The sequence below is a fragment of the Oncorhynchus keta genome, unplaced genomic scaffold (genome assembly GCF_023373465.1).
Source record: "Oncorhynchus keta strain PuntledgeMale-10-30-2019 unplaced genomic scaffold, Oket_V2 Un_scaffold_139_pilon_pilon, whole genome shotgun sequence".
In the NCBI taxonomy this organism is placed as follows: Eukaryota; Metazoa; Chordata; class Actinopteri; order Salmoniformes; family Salmonidae; genus Oncorhynchus; species Oncorhynchus keta.
This window is the reverse complement of record NW_026290780.1, coordinates 221,428-242,500: the sequence shown is the minus strand read 5'-3', so window position 1 is coordinate 242,500 and position 21,073 is coordinate 221,428. Positions and strand designations below refer to the sequence as shown.

General features: G+C 42.0%; 1 protein-coding gene across 1 annotated transcript in view; it reads right to left on the bottom strand.

Annotated features, from left to right (window-relative positions):
- The window catches only part of ehbp1 (EH domain binding protein 1), a 421,276-nt gene that overhangs the window by 350,278 nt on the left and 49,925 nt on the right, over window positions 1-21,073 (bottom strand). Inside the window, 1 exon segment of the mRNA XM_052513761.1 lies at window positions 7,872-7,925. Coding sequence (XP_052369721.1) covers window positions 7,872-7,925 — 54 coding nt within the window.

Genomic DNA, 21,073 nt, shown 5'->3' with positions numbered 1-21,073 from the left:
AGACCGGAGCTCACTTCAGAGAGAGAGAGAGACCAGAGCTCACTTCAGAGAGAGAGAGAGAGACCGGAGCTCACTTCAGAGAGAGAGAGACTGGAGCTAACTTCAGAGAGAGAGAGACCAGAGCTCACTTCAGAGAGAGAGAGAGAGACCAGAGCTCACTTCAGAGAGAGAGAGAGACCAGAGCTCACTTCAGAGAGAGAGAGAGACCGGAGCTCACTTCAGAGAGAGAGAGAGACCGGAGCTCACTTCAGAGAGAGAGAGAGACCGGAGCTCACTTCAGAGAGAGAGAGAGACCGGAGCTCACTTCAGAGAGAGAGAGACCGGAGCTAACTTCAGAGAGAGAGAGACCAGAGCTCACTTCAGAGAGAGAGAGACCAGAGCTCACTTCAGAGAGAGAGAACAGAGCTCACTTCAGAGAGAGAGACCGGAGCTCACTTCAGAGAGAGAGAGACCGGAGCTCACTTCAGAGAGAGAGAGACCGGAGCTCACTTCAGAGAGAGAGAGAGAGAGAGAGAGAGACCGGAGCTCACTTTAGAGAGAGAGAGACTGGAGCTCACTACAGAGAGAGAGAGACCGGAGCTCACTTCAGAGAGAGAGAGACCGGAGCTCACTTCAGAGAGAGAGAACGGAGCTCACTTCAGAGAGAGAGAAAGACCGGAGCTCACTTCAGAGAGAGAGAGAGACCGGAGCTCACTTCAGAGAGAGAGAGACCGGAGCTCACTTCAGAGAGAGAGACCGGAGCTCACTTCAGAGAGAGAGAGACCGGAGCTCACTTCAGAGAGAGAGAGAGAGAGAGAGAGAGAACGGAGCTCACTTCAGAGAGAGAGAGAGACCGGAGCTCACTTCAGAGAGAGAGAGACCGGAGCTCACTTCAGAGAGAGAGAACGGAGCTCACTTCAGAGAGAGAGAGAGAGACCAAGTCAAAGTTAACAGTAAGACAGGCTAGAAAACCTACAGATACTGAGTGTTAACAGACAACGACTCTGGTCTTATTGTGTTCCTCAGGATGTGTGTGAACTGTCCCCAAGGCTTTGAAAAGGAGATCCCATCACCTGCTTTGGTTAATACTCAAACAGTTAGCGGTTAAATCGAGAACACACACACACACAATAGAACCATGCAGCACAATGCCTGCTGTCAAAAATAACCCTTAAATCTTTTGACCCCTCAATTTGCCTTTTGATAATACGGGTCCGTTTGAAGCTGGGTGAAAGGGACGACTAGCATGCAATTTAGAGATACTACTGAATAGTAATTTACAGTCTCTGACACGTCTCATCTTCTTCCTCTATTCCTGATTATGTGAGCAGCACGGAGAGAGAGAGAAAGAAAGAAAGAAAGAAAGAAAGAAAGAAAGAAAGAAAGAAAGAAAGAAAGAAAGAAAGAAAGAAAGAAAGAAAGTGAGACAGAGAGAGAGAGAGAGACAGAGAGAGAGACAGAGACAGAGACAGAGAGAGAGAGAGAGAGAGAGAGAGACAGAGAGAGAGACAGAGAGAGAGAAAGAAAGAAAGAAAGAAAGAGTGAGACAGAGACAGAGAGAGAGAGAGACAGAGACACAGAGAGAGAGAGAGAGAGAGAGAGAGAGAGAGAGAGAGAGAGAGAGAGAGAGAGAGAGAGAGAGAGAGAGAGAGAGAGAGAGGTGCAGAGAAAGTGGGTGACAGATAGAGAGAAAGGTGACGTTTGACACTGCCATTTTCAATGACAAAATCCAATCTGGGAGCAGCGATGATAATTGGACAGACAGACAGGGGGATTAAGAGTGGAGGGCCTCCAGATTAAACCACGTCTCGGTCAGACTGAGGAATCTGGAATTTCATCATCTCAGAGGGGGAGGACAATAGCTTATTCTTCCCTTTCTCCTCTCCTCTCTGATGAGGGGTCAGGAAAACTCACCTTTCCTCTCCTCCTCTTTCTCCTTCTATCTCCCTGGGTGCATTCATTCATTGAGCAAAATATATATATGAACTAACCCAGATAGAGGGTTCTGATTTTAGAGTAGACTGCCCTGGTCTACACAGACAGAAGCCCCCACGCAGATAGGACACACACACACAGATAGGACACACACACACACAGATAGGACACACACACACACAGATAGGACACACACACACAGATAGGACACACACACACAGACACAGTGACACACACACACAGAGACACACACACACACACACACACAGACACACACACACACACAGTGACACACACACACACACACAGTGACACACACACACACACACAGTGACACACACACACACACACACACACACACACACACACACACACACACACACACACACACACACACACACACACACACACACACACACACACACACACACACACACACACACACACACACACACACACACACACAGTGACACACACAGTGATGCAGACAGATCCCTGGTCAGACGATGCTGTGTGAGTGTTTCAGTGCCTGTGTTGTACTGCCCTCTGGTGTCTGAGGACACCACCAGCCTCTACAGAATGACTGTCTAATGGAAGTAAAGGGAACCAGATCTCTGCTCTGATTGGTCTCTTGAGGTCTGATATCACATAGTAACACATTGGTGTCGGCCTACTGGCTACTAGACAAATCAAATGCAGAGCATGCACGATGCGTTTAACTTGTCATTCCAACTGATCTGAACATTTCATTCCCATTCAGTCAGTCAGTATGTCATCCATTCAGTCAGTCAGTATGTCAGTCAGTATGTCATTCAGTCAGTCAGTATGTCATCCATTCAGTCAGTCAGTATGTCATCCATTCAGTCAGTCAGTCAGTATGTCTTCAATTCAGTCAGTCAGTATGTCATCCATTCAGTCAGTCAGTATGTCATCCATTCAGTCAGTCAGTCAGTATGTCATCCATTCAGTCAGTCAGTCAGTATGTCTTCAATTCAGTCAGTCAGTCAGTATGTCATCCATTCAGTCAGTCAGTATGTCATCCATTCAGTCAGTCAGTCAGTCAGTATGTCATCCATTCAGTCAGTCAGTATGTCATCCATTCAGTCAGTCAGTATGTCATCCATTCAGTCAGTCAGTATGTCATCCATTCAGTCAGTCAGTATGTCATCCATTCAGTCAGTCAGTCAGTATGTCATCCATTCAGTCAGTCAGTATGTCATCCATTCAGTTAGTTCAGTCAGTCAGTCAGTCAGTATGTCATCCATTCAGTCAGTCAGTATGTCATCCATTCAGTCAGTCAGTCAGTATGTCTTCAATTCAGTCAGTCAGTATGTCATCCATTCAGTCAGTCAGTATGTCATCCATTCAGTCAGTCAGTCAGTATGTCTTTAATTCAGGTAGTTCAGTCAGTCAGTATGTCATCCATTCAGTCAGTTCAGTCAGTCAGTATGTCATCCATTCAGTCAGTCAGTCAGTATGTCATCCATTCAGTCAGTCAGTCAGTATGCCTTCCATTCAGTTAGTTCAGTCAGTCAGTATGTCATCCATTCAGTCAGTCAGTATGTCATCCATTCAGTTAGTTCAGTCAGTCAGTTCAGTCAGTCAGTATGTCATCCATTCAGTCAGTCAGTATGTCATCCATTCAGTTAGTTCAGTCAGTCAGTCAGTCAGTCAGTCATCCATTCAGTCAGTCAGTATGTCTTCCATTCAGTCAGTCAGTCAGTATCCATTCAGTCAGTCAGTATGTCTTCCATTCAGTCAGTCAGTCAGTATGTCATCCATTCAGTCAGTCAGTCAGTCATTATGTCTTTAATTCAGGTAGTTCAGTCAGTCAGTATGTCATCCATTCAGTCAGTTCAGTCAGTCAGTATGTCATCCATTCAGTCAGTCAGTCAGTATGTCATCCATTCAGTCAGTCAGTCAGTATGCCTTCCATTCAGTTAGTTCAGTCAGTCAGTATGTCATCCATTCAGTCAGTCAGTATGTCATCCATTCAGTCAGTCAGTATGTCATCCATTCAGTCAGTCAGTATGTCATCCATTCAGTCAGTTCAGTCAGTCAGTCAGTCAGTCATCCATTCAGTCAGTCAGTATGTCTTCCATTCAGTCAGTCAGTCAGTCAGTCAGTATGTCATCCAATCAGTCATGTGTTTGAGTTGCAATAGGAACTAAATCAAAGCGAATAGAACAGCCTCATTGTGTTGATTGAAATCAGTATGTTGATTGAAACTAGTGTGTTGATTGAAATCAGTGTGTTGATTGAAATCAGTGTGTTGATTGAAATCAGTGTGTTGATTGAATCTGAATTCTCCAAAGGTCTTTTACCTACCGACAGACAGAGAGGGATTCACTAAGACAACAGTCAAAAGACCGAATGTAAAGGCCTACAGTCCCCCAAACACTGTCGGATTCATTATGTTACAGGATCACTACAGTAGACAATTATATGTTACATAACACACAACAGCATGGCCCATTTAGACAGCGGAATAGGCCCATTTAGATAGCGGAATAGGCCCATTTAGACAGCGGAATAGGCCTATTTAGATAGCGGAATAGGCCTATTTAGATAGCGGAATAGGCCTATTTAGACAGCGGAATAGGCCTATTTAGATAGCGGAATAGGCCTATTTAGATAGCGGAATAGGCCTATTTAGATAGCGGAATAGGCCTATTTAGATAGCGGAATAGGCCTATTTAGATAGCGGAATAGGCCCATTTAGATAGCGGAATAGGCCTATTTAGATAGCGGAATAGGCCTATTTAGATAGCGGAATAGGCCTATTTAGATAGCGGAATAGGCCCATTTAGATAGCGGAATAGGCCTATTTAGATAGCGGAATAGGCCTATTTAGATAGCGGAATAGGCCTATTTAGATAGCGGAATAGGCCCATTTAGATAGCGGAATAGGCCCATTTAGATAGCGGAATAGGCCCATTTAGATAGCGGAATAGGCCTATTTAGACAGCGGAATAGGCCTATTTAGATAGCAGAATAGGCCTATTTAGATAGCGGAATAGGCCTATTTAGATAGCGGAATAGGCCTATTTAGATAGCGGAATAGGCCTATTTAGATAGCGGAATAGGCCTATTTAGATAGTGGAATCGGCTTATTTAGATAGCGGAATAGGCCTATTTAGATAGTGGAATAGACCTATTTAGACAGCGGAATATACCTATTTAGATAGCGGAATAGGCCTATTTAGATAGCGGAATAGACTTATTTAGATAGCGGTATAGACCTATTTAGATAGTGGAATAGACCTATTTAGATAGCGGAATAGACCTATTTATATAGGAGAATATACCTATTTAGATAGCAGAATAGACCTATTTAGATAGCAGAATAGACCTATTTAGATAGCAGAATAGACCTATTTAGATAGCAGAATAGACCTATTTAGATAGCAGAATAGACCTATTTAGATAGCAGAATAGACCTATTTAGATAGCAGAATAGACCTATTTAGATAGCAGAATAGACCTATTATATTTAGATAGCGGAATAGACCTGTTCTATTTAGATAGCGGAATAGACCTATTTATATAGGAGAATATACCTATTTAGATAGCAGAATATACCTATTTAGATAGCAGAATAGACCTATTTAGATAGCAGAATAGACCTATTTAGATAGCAGAATAGACCTATTTAGACAGCGGAATAGACCTATTTAGATAGCAGAATAGACCTATTCTATTTAGATAGCGGAATAGACCTATTCTATTTAGATAGCGGAATAGACCTATTCTATTTAGATAGCGGAATAGACCTATTCTATTTAGATAGCAGAATATACCTTTTATATAGGAGAATAGACCTATTTAGATAGCAGAATAGACCTATTTAGATAGCAGAATAGATCTATTTAGATAGCAGAATAGATCTATTTAGATAGCAGAATAGACCTATTTAGATAGCAGAATAGACCTATTTAGATAGCAGAATAGACCTATTTAGATAGCAGAATAGACCTATTTAGATAGCAGAATAGACCTATTTAGATAGCAGAATAGACCTATTTAGAAAGTGGGATAGACCTATTCTATTTAGATAGCAGAATAGACCTATTCTATTTAGATAGATAGAACCTAGACCTAATCTATTTAGATAGCGGAATAGACCTATTCTATTTAGACCTATTCTATTTAGATAGAATAGACCTATTCTAATAGACCTTTCTAGATAGCGGAATAGACCTATTCTATTTAGATAGCAGAATATACCTTTTATATAGGAGAATAGACCTATTTAGATAGCAGAATAGACCTATTTAGATAGCAGAATAGATCTATTTAGATAGTGGAATAGACCTATTTAGACAGTGGAATAGACCTATTTAGACAGTGGAATAGACCTATTTAGACAGTGGAATAGACCTATTTAGACAGTGGAATAGACCTATTTAGACAGTGGAATAGACCTATTTAGACAGTGGAATAGACCTATTTAGACAGTGGAATAGACCTATTTAGACAGAGGAATAGACCTATTTAGACAGTGGAATAGACCTATTTAGACAGTGGAATAGACCTATTTAGACAGTGGAATAGACCTATTTAGACAGTGGAATAGACCTAGTCTAAATCATATTGACTTTCTATTTTGCAGCTCAGGCAGTTATTCTAGAAAAGGCTCCCCTGTGTCTTTAAAAAAAAAAATCCACTGTACACCCCTCCCTCCAAAACACACAATATAATGGTGCCGTGCCAGGGGTTCTACACAGTAACGGTCAGACTGGTGAAAGTCAGAACAGGACCTTTGACTCAGCACTAGAAGAAAGCTATTCCCAACCTGAGACTGAACTCCCCAGGTGGACTCATTCTTTGAACACACACACAGTGAAAGTATGAGTGTCCTACGCCAAACACACAGTGAAGGTATGAGTGTCCTACGCCAAACACACAGTGAAGGTATGAGTGTCCTACGCCAAACACACAGTGAAGGTATGAGTGTCCTACGCCAAACACACAGTGAAGGTATGAGTGTCCTACGCCAAACACACAGTGAAGGTATGAGTGTCCTGCGCCAAACACACAGTGAAGGTATGAGTGTCCTGCGCCAAACACACAGTGAAGGTATGAGTGTCCTACGCCAAACACACAGTGAAGGTATGAGTGTCCTACACCAAACACACAGTGAAGGTATGAGTGTCCTACGCCAAACACACAGTGAAGGTATGAGTGTCCTACGCCAAACACTCTCACATGATGTTCCGAACACCCCTTCATTCCCCGTCAATGGAGATGCACTGAGTGTTTTACTGAAGGACTGTGAATGAATATCAGTCTGACCACTAGATGGCAGCATGTGAACATATAAATGCCAGACCAGCCCAGCCCATATAGCCCTGTCCAGTCCAGCCCATATAACCCTGTCCAGCCCATATAGCCCTGTCCAGCCCATATAACCCTGTCCAGCCCATATAACCCTGTCCAGCCCAGCCCATAACACACAGTGAAGGTATGAGTGTCCAGCGCCAAGCTCAGCCCATATAGCCCAGCCCATAAACCCAGCCCATATAGCCCTGTCCAGCCCATATAGCCCAGCCCAGGTATAATAATAATATAATATAATAATAATAATAATATATGCCATTTAGCAGACCACTTTTATCCATATACTTAGCCCAGTCATGTGTGCATACATTCCAGCCCATATAGCCCTGTGGTCCCATATAACCCTGTCCAGCCCACTACCCTGGCCAGTCCATAAGCGCCATGCCCTACCAACTGAGCCAGAAGGACCTGTCCAGCCCATATAGCCCTGTCCAGCCCATATAGCCCAGCCCATATAGCCCAGCCCATATAGCCCAGCCCATATAGCCCAGCCCATATAGCCCTGTCCAGCCCATATAGCCCAGCCCATATAGCCCAGTCCATATAGCCCAGTCCATATAGCCCAGTCCATATAGCCCAGTCCAGCATAAGTGATGGGAGAGGTAATGTGTACTCACATTTTCAATGACAAACGTCCACTCCTTGTCTTCAAACTCCTCTGCGTGGGGGTCCTAGGAGAGAGGAAACAACACAGAGGTATTCAGACCCCTTCCTTTTCCACAGCTCGTTACCTTACAGCCTTATTCCCTCAATCTACACACAACAGCCCACAATGACATTAATGCAAGTTAGTGCTAGTTTGACCACCAGAAGGCATCTTTGAGAAGCATTTGATCGTCTCCCATATTGGCATTACTAGAGAATTCAAAACCTTTTTTTGTAATAACATAGCACAGGGGATTGATTTCAAGAAATTTGATTCATATTATGGTGTTTTATTCCGTGAAAAACAGAGAACGAAACCCTCCGGGTTTCCGTTAGGATGGCGTGGAACATATGTCGCTGTACAACGTGATGGTCGGGAGTAGGCTACGGCATAAGAGGATTGGAGGATTGGAAATTCAGATCTAAGGGGCATAACATTTCCACACCCTAATTGTAGTGTACCCAATACTCATTTCGCCTATGGTAGGCTGACAGAATATCTACAAATATATATTTTTTCCAATGACGTGATTCTCCGCCAATAATTATAATTATTTATTTCTGAGAAACCTAAATTGACTATTTAGCAAATATCACTTGCTTATATTCAGTCAACACATATACGGTTGAAGTCGGAAGTTTACACACACTTAGGTTGGAGTCATTAAAACTCGTTTTTCAACAACTCCACAAATTTCTTGTTAACAAACTATAGTTTTGGCAAGTCGGTTAGGTCATCTACTTTGTGCACGACACAAGTAATTTATCCAACAATAATTTACAGACACAACCTTATGAATACTGACTACTATACAACATGAATACAGGCCCTGACTACTATACAACATGATGAATACAGGCCCTGACTACTATACAACATGATGAATACAGGCCCTGACTACTATACAACATGATGAATACAGGCCCTGACTACTATACAACATGAATACAGGCCCTGACTACTATACAACATGAATACAGGCCCTGACTACTATACAACCTGAATACAGGCCCTGACTACTATACAACATGAATACAGGCCCTGACTACTATACAACATGATGAATACAGGCCCTGACTACTATACAACCTGAATACAGGCCCTGACTACTATACAACATGAATGACAGGCCCTGACTACTATACAACATGATGAATACAGGCCCTGACTACTATACAACATGAATACAGGCCCTGACTACTATACAACCTGAACACAGGCCCTGACTACTATACAACATGAATACAGGCCCTGACTACTATACAACATGACTACAGGCCCTGACTACTATACAACCTGAATACAGGCCCTGACTACTATACAACATGAATGAATACAGGCCCTGACTACTATACAACATGATGAATACAGGCCCTGACTACTATACAACATGAATACAGGCCCTGACTACTATACAACATGAATACAGGCCCTGACTACTATACAACATGATGAATACAGGCCCTGACTACTATACAACATGAATACAGGCCCTGACTACTATACAACATGAATACAGGCCCTGACTACTATACAACATGAATACAGGCCCTGACTACTATACAACATGAATACAGGCCCTGACTACTATACAACATGAATACAGGCCCTGACTACTATACAACATGATGAATACAGGCCCTGACTACTATACAACATGAATACAGGCCCTGACTACTATACAACATGAATACAGGCCCTGACTACTATACAACATGAATACAGGCCCTGACTACTATACAACATGAATACAGGCCCTGACTACTATACAACATGAATACAGGCCCTGACTACTATACAACATGAATACAGGCCCTGACTACTACAACATGAATACAGGCCCTGACTACTATACAACATGATGAATACAGGCCCTGACTACTATACAACATGATGAATACAGGCCCTGACTACTATACAACATGATGAATACAGGCCCTGACTACTATACAACATGAATACAGGCCCTGACTACTATACAACATGAATACAGGCCCTGACTACTATACAACATGAATACAGGCCCTGACTACTATACAACATGAATACAGGCCCTGACTACTATACAACATGAATACAGGCCCTGACTACTATACAACATGAATACAGGCCCTGACTACTATACAACATGAATACAGGCCCTGACTACTATACAACATGAATACAGGCCCTGACTACTATACAACATGATGAATACAGGCCCTGACTACTATACAACATGATGAATACAGGCCCTGACTACTATACAACATGATGAATACAGGCCCTGACTACTATACAACATGAATACAGGCCCTGACTACTATACAACATGATGAATACAGGCCCTGACTACTATACAACATGATGAATACAGGCCCTGACTACTATACAACATGATGAATACAGGCCCTGACTACTATACAACATGATGAATACAGGCCCTGACTACTATACAACATGATGAATACAGGCCCTGACTACTATACAACATGAATACAGGCCCTGACTACTATACAACCTGAATACAGGCCCTGACTACTATACAACATGATGAATACAGGCCCTGACTACTATACAACATGAATACAGGCCCTGACTACTATACAACATGAATACAGGCCCTGACTACTATACAACATGAATACAGGCCCTGACTACTATACAACATGAATACAGGCCCTGACTACTATACAACATGAAATACAGGCCCTGACTACTATACAACATGAATACAGGCCCTGACTACTATACAACATGAATACAGGCCCTGACTACTATACAACATGAATACAGGCCTACTATACAACATGAATACAGGCCCTGACTACTATACAACATGAATACAGGCCCTGACTACTATACAACATGAATACAGGCCCTGACTACTATACAACATGAATACAGGCCCTGACTACTATACAACATGATGAATACAGGCCCTGACTACTATACAACATGATGAATACAGGCCCTGACTACTATACAACATGAATACAGGCCCTGACTACTAACATGATGAATACAGGCCCTGACTAATACAACATGATGAATACAGGCCCTGACTACTATACAACATGATGAATACAGGCCCTGACTACTATACAACATGATGAATACAGGCCCTGACTACTATACAACATGAATACAGGCCCTGACTACTATACAACATGAATACAGGCCCTGACTACTATACAACATGAATACAGGCCCTGACTACTATACAACATGATGAATACAGGCCCTGACTACTATACAACATGAATACAGGCCCTGACTACTATACAACATGAATACAGGCCCTGACTACTATACAACATGAATACAGGCCCTGACTACTATACAACATGAATACAGGCCCTGACTACGATACAACATGAATACAGGCCCTGACTACTATACAACATGAATACAGGCCCTGACTACTATACAGGCCCTGACAGGCCCTGACTACACAACATGAATACAGGCCCTGACTACTACAACATGGCCCTGACTACTATACAACATGATGAATACAGGCCCTGACTACTATACAACATGATGAATACAGGCCCTGACTACTATACAACATGATGAATACAGGCCCTGACTACTATACAACATGATGAATACAGGCCATGACTACTATACAACATGATGAATACAGGCCCTGACTACTATACAACATGATGAATACAGGCCCTGACTACTATACAACATGATGAATACAGGCCCTGACTACTATACAACATGATGAATACAGGCCCCCTGACTACTATACAACATGATGAATACAGGCCCTGACTACTATACAACATGATGAATACAGGCCCTGACTACTATACAACATGATGAATACAGGCCCTGACTACTATACAACATGATGAATACAGGCCCTGACTACTATACAACATGATGAATACAGGCCTGACTACTATACAACATGAAGAATACAGGCCCTGACTACTATACAACATGAATACAGGCCCTGACTACTATACAACATGAATACAGGCCCTGACTACTATACAACATGAATACAGGCCCTGACTACTATACAACATGAATACAGGCCCTGACTACTATACAACATGATGAATACAGGCCCTGACTACTATACAACATGATGAATACAGGCCCTGACTACTATACAACAACATGAATACAGGCCCTGACTACTATACAACATGATGAATACAGGCCCTGACTACTATACAACATGATGAATACAGGCCCTGACTACTATACAACATGATGAATACAGGCCCTGACTACTATACAACATGATGAATACAGGCCCTGACTACTATACAACATGATGAATACAGGCCCTGACTACTATACAACATGATGAATACAGGCCCTGACTACTATACAACATGATGAATACAGGCCCTGACTACTATACAACATGATGAATACAGGCCCTGACTACTATACAACATGATGAATACAGGCCCTGACTACTATACAACATGAATACAGGCCCTGACTACTATACAACATGAATACAGGCCCTGACTACTATACAACATGAATACAGGCCCTGACTACTACACAACCTGAATACAGGCCCTGACTACTATACAACATGAATACAGGCCCTGACTACTATACAACATGAATACAGGCCCTGACTACTATACAACCTGAATACAGGCCCTGACTACTATACAACATGAATACAGGCCCTGACTACTATACAACATGAATACAGGCCCTGACTACTATACAACCTGAATACAGGCCCTGACTACTATACAACATGAATACAGGCCCTGACTACTATACAACATGATGAATACTATACAACATGATGAATACAGGCCCTGACTACTATACAACATGATGAATACAGGCCCTGACTACTATACAACATGATGAATACAGGCCCTGACTACTATACAACATGAATACAGGCCCTGACTACTATACAACATGATGAATACAGGCCCTGACTACTATACAACATGATGAATACAGGCCCTGACTACTATACAACATGATGAATACAGGCCCTGACTACTATACAACATGATGAATACAGGCCCTGACTACTATACAACATGATGAATACAGGCCCTGACTACTATACAACATGAATACAGGCCCTGACTACTATACAACATGAATACAGGCCCTGACTACTATACAACATGAATACAGGCCCTGACTACTATACAACATGAATACAGGCCCTGACTACTATACAACATGACTACTATACAACATACAGGCCCTGACTACTATACAACATGAATACAGGCCCTGACTACTATACAACATGAATACTACTATACAGGCCCTGACTACTATACAACATGAATACAGGCCCTGACTACTATACAACATGAATACAGGCCCTGACTACTATACAACATGAATACAGGCCCTGACTACTATACAACATGAATACAGGCCCTGACTACTATACAACATGAATACAGGCCCTGACTACTATACAACATGATGAATACAGGCCCTGACTACTATACAACATGATGAATACAGGCCCTGACTACTATACAACATGAATACAGGCCCTGACTACTATACAACATGAATACAGGCCCTGACTACTATACAACATGAATACAGGCCCTGACTACTATACAACATGAATACAGGCCCTGACTACTATACAACATGAATACAGGCCCTGACTACTATACAACATGATGAATACAGGCCCTGACTACTATACAACATGAATACAGGCCCTGACTACTATACAACATGAATACAGGCCCTGACTACTATACAACATGATGAATACAGGCCCTGACTACTATACAACATGAATACAGGCCCTGACTACTATACAACATGAATACAGGCCCTGACTACTATACAACATGATGAATACAGGCCCTGACTACTATACAACATGATGAATACAGGCTATACAACATGATGAATACAGGCCCTGACTACTATACAACATGAATACAGGCCCTGACTACTATACAACATGAATACAGGCCCTGACTACTATACAACATGAATACAGGCCCTGACTACTATACAACATGAATACAGGCCCTGACTACTATACAACATGAATACAGGCCCTACAGGCCCTGACTACTATACAACATGATGAATACAGGCCCTGACTACTATACAACATGAATACAGGCCCTGACTACTATACAACATGAATACAGGCCCTGACTACTATACAACATGAATACAGGCCCTGACTACTATACAACATGAATACAGGCCCTGACTACTATACAACATGAATACAGGCCCTGACTACTATACAACATGAATACAGGCCCTGACTACTATACAACATGAATACAGGCCCTGACTACTATACAACATGATGAATACAGGCCCTGACTACTATACAACATGATGAATACAGGCCCTGACTACTATACAACATGAATACAGGCCCTGACTACTATACAACATGATGAATACAGGCCCTGACTACTATACAACATGATGAATACAGGCCCTGACTACTATACAACATGATGAATACAGGCCCTGACTACTATACAACATGATGAATACAGGCCCTGACTACTATACAACATGATGAATACAGGCCCTGACTACTATACAACATGATGAATACAGGCCCTGACTACTATACAACATGAATACAGGCCCTGACTACTATACAACATGAATACAGGCCCTGACTACTATACAACATGACAGGCCCTGACTACTATACAACATGAATACAGGCCCTGACTACTATACAACATGAATACAGGCCCTGACTACTATACAACATGAATACAGGCCCTGACTACTATACAACATGATACAGGCCCTGAATACAGGCCCTGACTACTATACAACATGATGAATACAGGCCCTGACTACTATACAACATGAATACAGGCCCTGACTACTATACTAACATGATGAATACAGGCCCTGACTACTATACAACATGATGAATACAGGCCCTGACTACTATACAACATGATGAATACAGGCCCTGACTACTATACAACATGATGAATACAGGCCCTGACTACTATACAACATGATGAATACAGGCCCTGACTACTATACAACACAACATGACAACATGAATACAGGCCCTGACTACTATACAACATGATGAATACAGGCCCTGACTACTATACAACATGAATACAGGCCCTGACTACTATACAACATGATGAATACAGGCCCTGACTACTATACAACATGAATACAGGCCCTGACTACTATACAACATGATGAATACAGGCCCTGACTACTATACAACATGACTACAGGCCCTGACTACTATACAACATGAATACAGGCCCTGACTACTATACAACCTGAATACAGGCCCTGACTACTATACAACATGAATACAGGCCCTGACTACTATACAACATGAATACAGGCCCTGACTACTATACAACATGAATACAGGCCCTGACTACTATACAACATGAATACAGGCCCTGACTACTATACAACATGAATACAGGCCCTGACTACTATACAACATGAATACAGGCCCTGACTACTATACAACATGAATACAGGCCCTGACTACTATACAGGCCCTGACTACTATACAACATGAATACAGGCCCTGACTACTATACAACATGACTACTATACAACATGATGAATACAGGCCCTGACTACTATACAACATGATGAATACAGGCCCTGACTACTATACAACATGAATACAGGCCCTGACTACTATACAACATGAAATACAGGCCCTGACTACTATACAACATGATGAATACAGGCCCTGACTACTATACAACATGATGAATACAGGCCCTGACTACTATACAACATGATGAATACAGGCCCTGACTACTATACAACATGATGAATACAGGCCCTGACTACTATACAACATGATGAATACAGGCCCTGACTACTATACAACATGAATACAGGCCCTGACTACTATACAACATGAATACAGGCCCTGACTACTATACAACATGAAATACAGGCCCTGACTACTATACAACATGAATACAGGCCCTGACTACTATACAACATGAATACAGGCCCTGACTACTATACAACATGAATACAGGCCCTGACTACTATACAACATGAATACAGGCCCTGACTACTATACAACATGAATACAGGCCCTGACTACTATACAACATGAATACAGGCCCTGACTACTATACAACATGAATACAGGCCCTGACTACTATACAACATGAATACAGGCCCTGACTACTATACAACATGATGGCCCTGACTACTAATACAGGCCCTGACTACTATACAACATGAATACAGGCCCTGACTACTATACAACATGAATACAGGCCCTGACTACTATACAACATGGCCCCTGACTACTATACAACATGAATACAGGCCCTGACTACTATACAACATGAATACAGGCCCTGACTACTATACAACATGAATACAGGCCCTGACTACTATACAACATGATGAATACAGGCCCTGACTACTATACAACATGATGAATACAGGCCCTGACTACTATACAACATGATGAATACAGGCCCTGACTACTATACAACATGATGAATACAGGCCCTGACTACTATACAACATGAATACAGGCCCTGACTACTATACAACATGAATACAGGCCCTGACTACTATACAACATGATGAATACAGGCCCTGACTACTATACAACATGAATACAGGCCCTGACTACTATACAACATGAATACAGGCCCTGACTACTATACAACATGAATACAGGCCCTGACTACTATACAACATGATGAATACAGGCCCTGACTACTATACAACATGATGAATACAGGCCCTGACTACTATACAACATGATGAATACAGGCCCTGACTACTATACAACATGAATACAGGCCCTGACTACTATACAACATGAACTACTACAGGGCCCTGACTACTATACAACATGAATACAGGCCCTGACTACTATACAACATGAAATACAGGCCCTGACTACTATACAACATGAATACAGGCCCTGACTACTATACAACATGAATACAGGCCCTGACTACTATACATGACATGATGAATACAGGCCCTGACTACTATACAACATGATGAATACAGGCCCTGACTACTATACAACATGAATACAGGCCCTGACTACTATACAACATGAATACAGGCCCTGACTACTATACAACATGAATACAGGCCCTGACTACTATACAACATGATGAATACAGGCCCTGACTACTATACAACAGGCCCTGACTGAATGATGAATACAGGCCCTGACTACTATACAACATGATGAATACAGGCCCTGACTACTATACAACATGATGAATACAGGCCCTGACTACTATACAACATGAATACAGGCCCTGACTACTATACAACATGATGAATACAGGCCCTGACTACTATACAACATGAATACAGGCCCTGACTACTATACAACATGAATACAGGCCCTGACTACTATACAACATGAATACAGGCCCTGACTACTATACAACATGAATACAGGCCCTGACTACTATACAACATGAATACAGGCCCTGACTACTATACAACATGAATACAGGCCCTGACTACTATACAACATGAATACAGGCCCTGACTACTATACAACATGAATACAGGCCCTGACTACTATACAACATGAATACAGGCCCTGACTACTATACAACATGCCCCTGACTACTATACAACATGAATACAGGCCCTGACTACTATACAACATGAATACAGGCCCTGACTAATACAGGCCCCTGACTACTATACAACATGAATACAGGCCCTGACTACTATACAACATGAATACAGGCCCTGACTACTATACAACATGAATACAGGCCCTGACTACTATACAACATGAATACAGGCCCTGACTACTATACAACATGAATACAGGCCCTGACTACTATACAACATGAATACAGGCCCTGACTACTACTATACAACATGATGAATACAGGCCCTGACTACTATACAACATGACTGAATACAACATGGCAGGCCCTGACTACTATACAACATGATGAATACAGGCCCTGACTACTATACAACATGATGAATACAGGCCCTGACTACTATACAACATGAATACAGGCCCTGACTACTATACAACATGAATACAGGCCCTGACTACTATACAACATGAATACAGGCCCTGACTACTATACAACATGAATACAGGCCCTGACTACTATACAACATGAATACAGGCCCTGACTACTATACAACATGAATACAGGCCCTGACTACTATACAACATGAATACAGGCCCTGACTACTATACAACATGAATACAGGCCCTGACTACTATACAACATGAATACAGGCCCTGACTACTATACAACATGAATACAGGCCCTGACTACTATACAACATGAAATACAGGCCCTGACTACTATACAACATGATGAATACAGGCCCTGACTACTATACAACATGATGAATACAGGCCCTGACTACTATACAACATGATGAATACAGGCCCTGACTACTATACAACATGACTACTATACAACATGAATACAGGCCCTGACTACTATACAACATGATGAATACAGGCCCTGACTACTATACAACATGATGAATACAGGCCCTGACTACTATACAACATGATGAATACAGGCCCTGACTACTATACAACATGATGAATACAGGCCCTGACTACTATACAACATGATGAATACAGGCCCTGACTACTATACAACATGATGAATACAGGCCCTGACTACTATACAACATGAATACAGGCCCTGACTACTATACAACATGAATACAGGCCCTGACTACTATACAACATGATGAATACAGGCCCTGACTACTATACAACATGAATACAGGCCCTGACTACTATACAACATGAATACAGGCCCTGACTACTATACAACATGATACAGGCCCTGACTACTATACAACATGAATACAGGCCCTGACTACTATACAACATGATGAATACAGGCCCTGACTACTATACAACATGAATACAGGCCCTGACTACTATACAACATGAATACAGGCCCTGACTATACAACATGATATACAACTACTATACAACATGAATACAGGCCCTGACTACTATACAACATGAATACAGGCCCTGACTACTATACAACATGAATACAGGCCCTGACTACTATACAACATGAATACAGGCCCTGACTACTATACAACATGAATACAGGCCCCCTGACTACTATACAACATGAATACAGGCCCTGACTACTATACAACATGAATACAGGCCCTGACTACTATACAACATGAATACAGGCCCTGACTACTATACAACATGAATACAGGCCCTGACTACTACAGGCCCTGACTACTATACAACATGAAATACAGGCCCTGACTACTATACAACATGATGAATACAGGCCCTGACTACTATACAACATGAATACAGGCCCTGACTACTATACAACATGAATACAGGCCCTGACTACTATACAACATGAATACAGGCCCTGACTACTATACAACATGATACAGGCCCTGACTACTATACAACATGATGAATACAGGCCCTGACTACTATACAACATGAATACAGGCCCTGACTACTATACAACATGAAATACAGGCCCTGACTACTATACAACATGAATACAGGCCCTGACTGACAGGCCCTACAACATGATGAATACAGGCCCTGACTACTATACAACATGATGAATACAGGCCCTGAATACAGGCCCTGACTATACAACATGATGAATACAGGCCCTGACTACTATACAACATGATGAATACAGGCCCTGACTACTATACAACATGAATACAGGCCCTGACTACTATACAACATGAATACAGGCCCTGACTACTATACAACATGATGAATACAGGCCCTGACTACTATACAACATGATGAATACAGGCCCTGACTACTATACAACATGATGAATACAGGCCCTGACTACTATACAACATGATGAATACAGGCCCTGACTACTATACAACATGAAATACAGGCCCTGACTACTATACAACATGAATACAGGCCCTGACTACTATACTGATACAGGCCCTGACTATGAACATGACAGGCCCTGACTACTATACAACATGAATACAGGCCCTGACTACTATACAACATGAATACAGGCCCTGACTACTATACAACATGATGAATACAGGCCCTGACTACTATACAACATGATGAATACAGGCCCTGACTACTATACAACATGAATACAGGCCCTGACTACTATACAACATGAATACAGGCCCTGACTACTATACAACATGATGAATACAGGCCCTGACTACTATACAACATGATGAATACAGGCCCTGACTACTATACAACATGAATACAGGCCCTGACTACTATACAACATGAATACAGGCCCTGACTACTATACAACATGAATACAGGCCCTGACTACTATACAACATGATGAATACAGGCCCTGACTACTATACAACATGAATACAGGCCCTGACTACTATACAACATGAATACAGGCCCTGACTACTATACAACATGAATACAGGCCCTGACTACTATACAACATGATGAATACAGGCCCTGACTACTATACAACATGATGAATACAGGCCCTGACTACTATACAACATGAATACAGGCCCTGACTACTATACAACATGAATACAGGCCCTGACTACTATACAACATGATGAATACAGGCCCTGACTACTATACAACATGAATACAGGCCCTGACTACGATACAACATGAATACAGGCCCTGACTACTATACAACATGATGATACAGGCCCTGACTACTATACAGAATATACAGGCCCTGACTACTATACAACATGATGAATACAGGCCCTGACTACTATACAACATGATGAATACAGGCCCTGACTACTATACAACATGAATACAGGCCCTGACTACTATACAACATGATGAATACAGGCCCTGACTACTATACAACATGATGAATACAGGCCCTGACTACTATACAACATGAATACAGGCCCTGACTACTATACAACATGATGAATACAGGCCCTGACTACTATACAACATGATGAATACAGGCCCTGACTACTATACAACATGATGAATACAGGCCCTGACTACTATACAACATGAATACAGGCCCTGACTACTATACAACATGAATACAGGCCCTGACTACTATACAACATGAATACAGGCCCTGACTACTATACAACATGAATACAGGCCCTGACTACTATACAACATGAATACAGGCCCTGACTACTATACAACATGAATACAGGCCCTGACTACTATACAACATGATACAGGCCCTGACTACTATACAACATGAATAC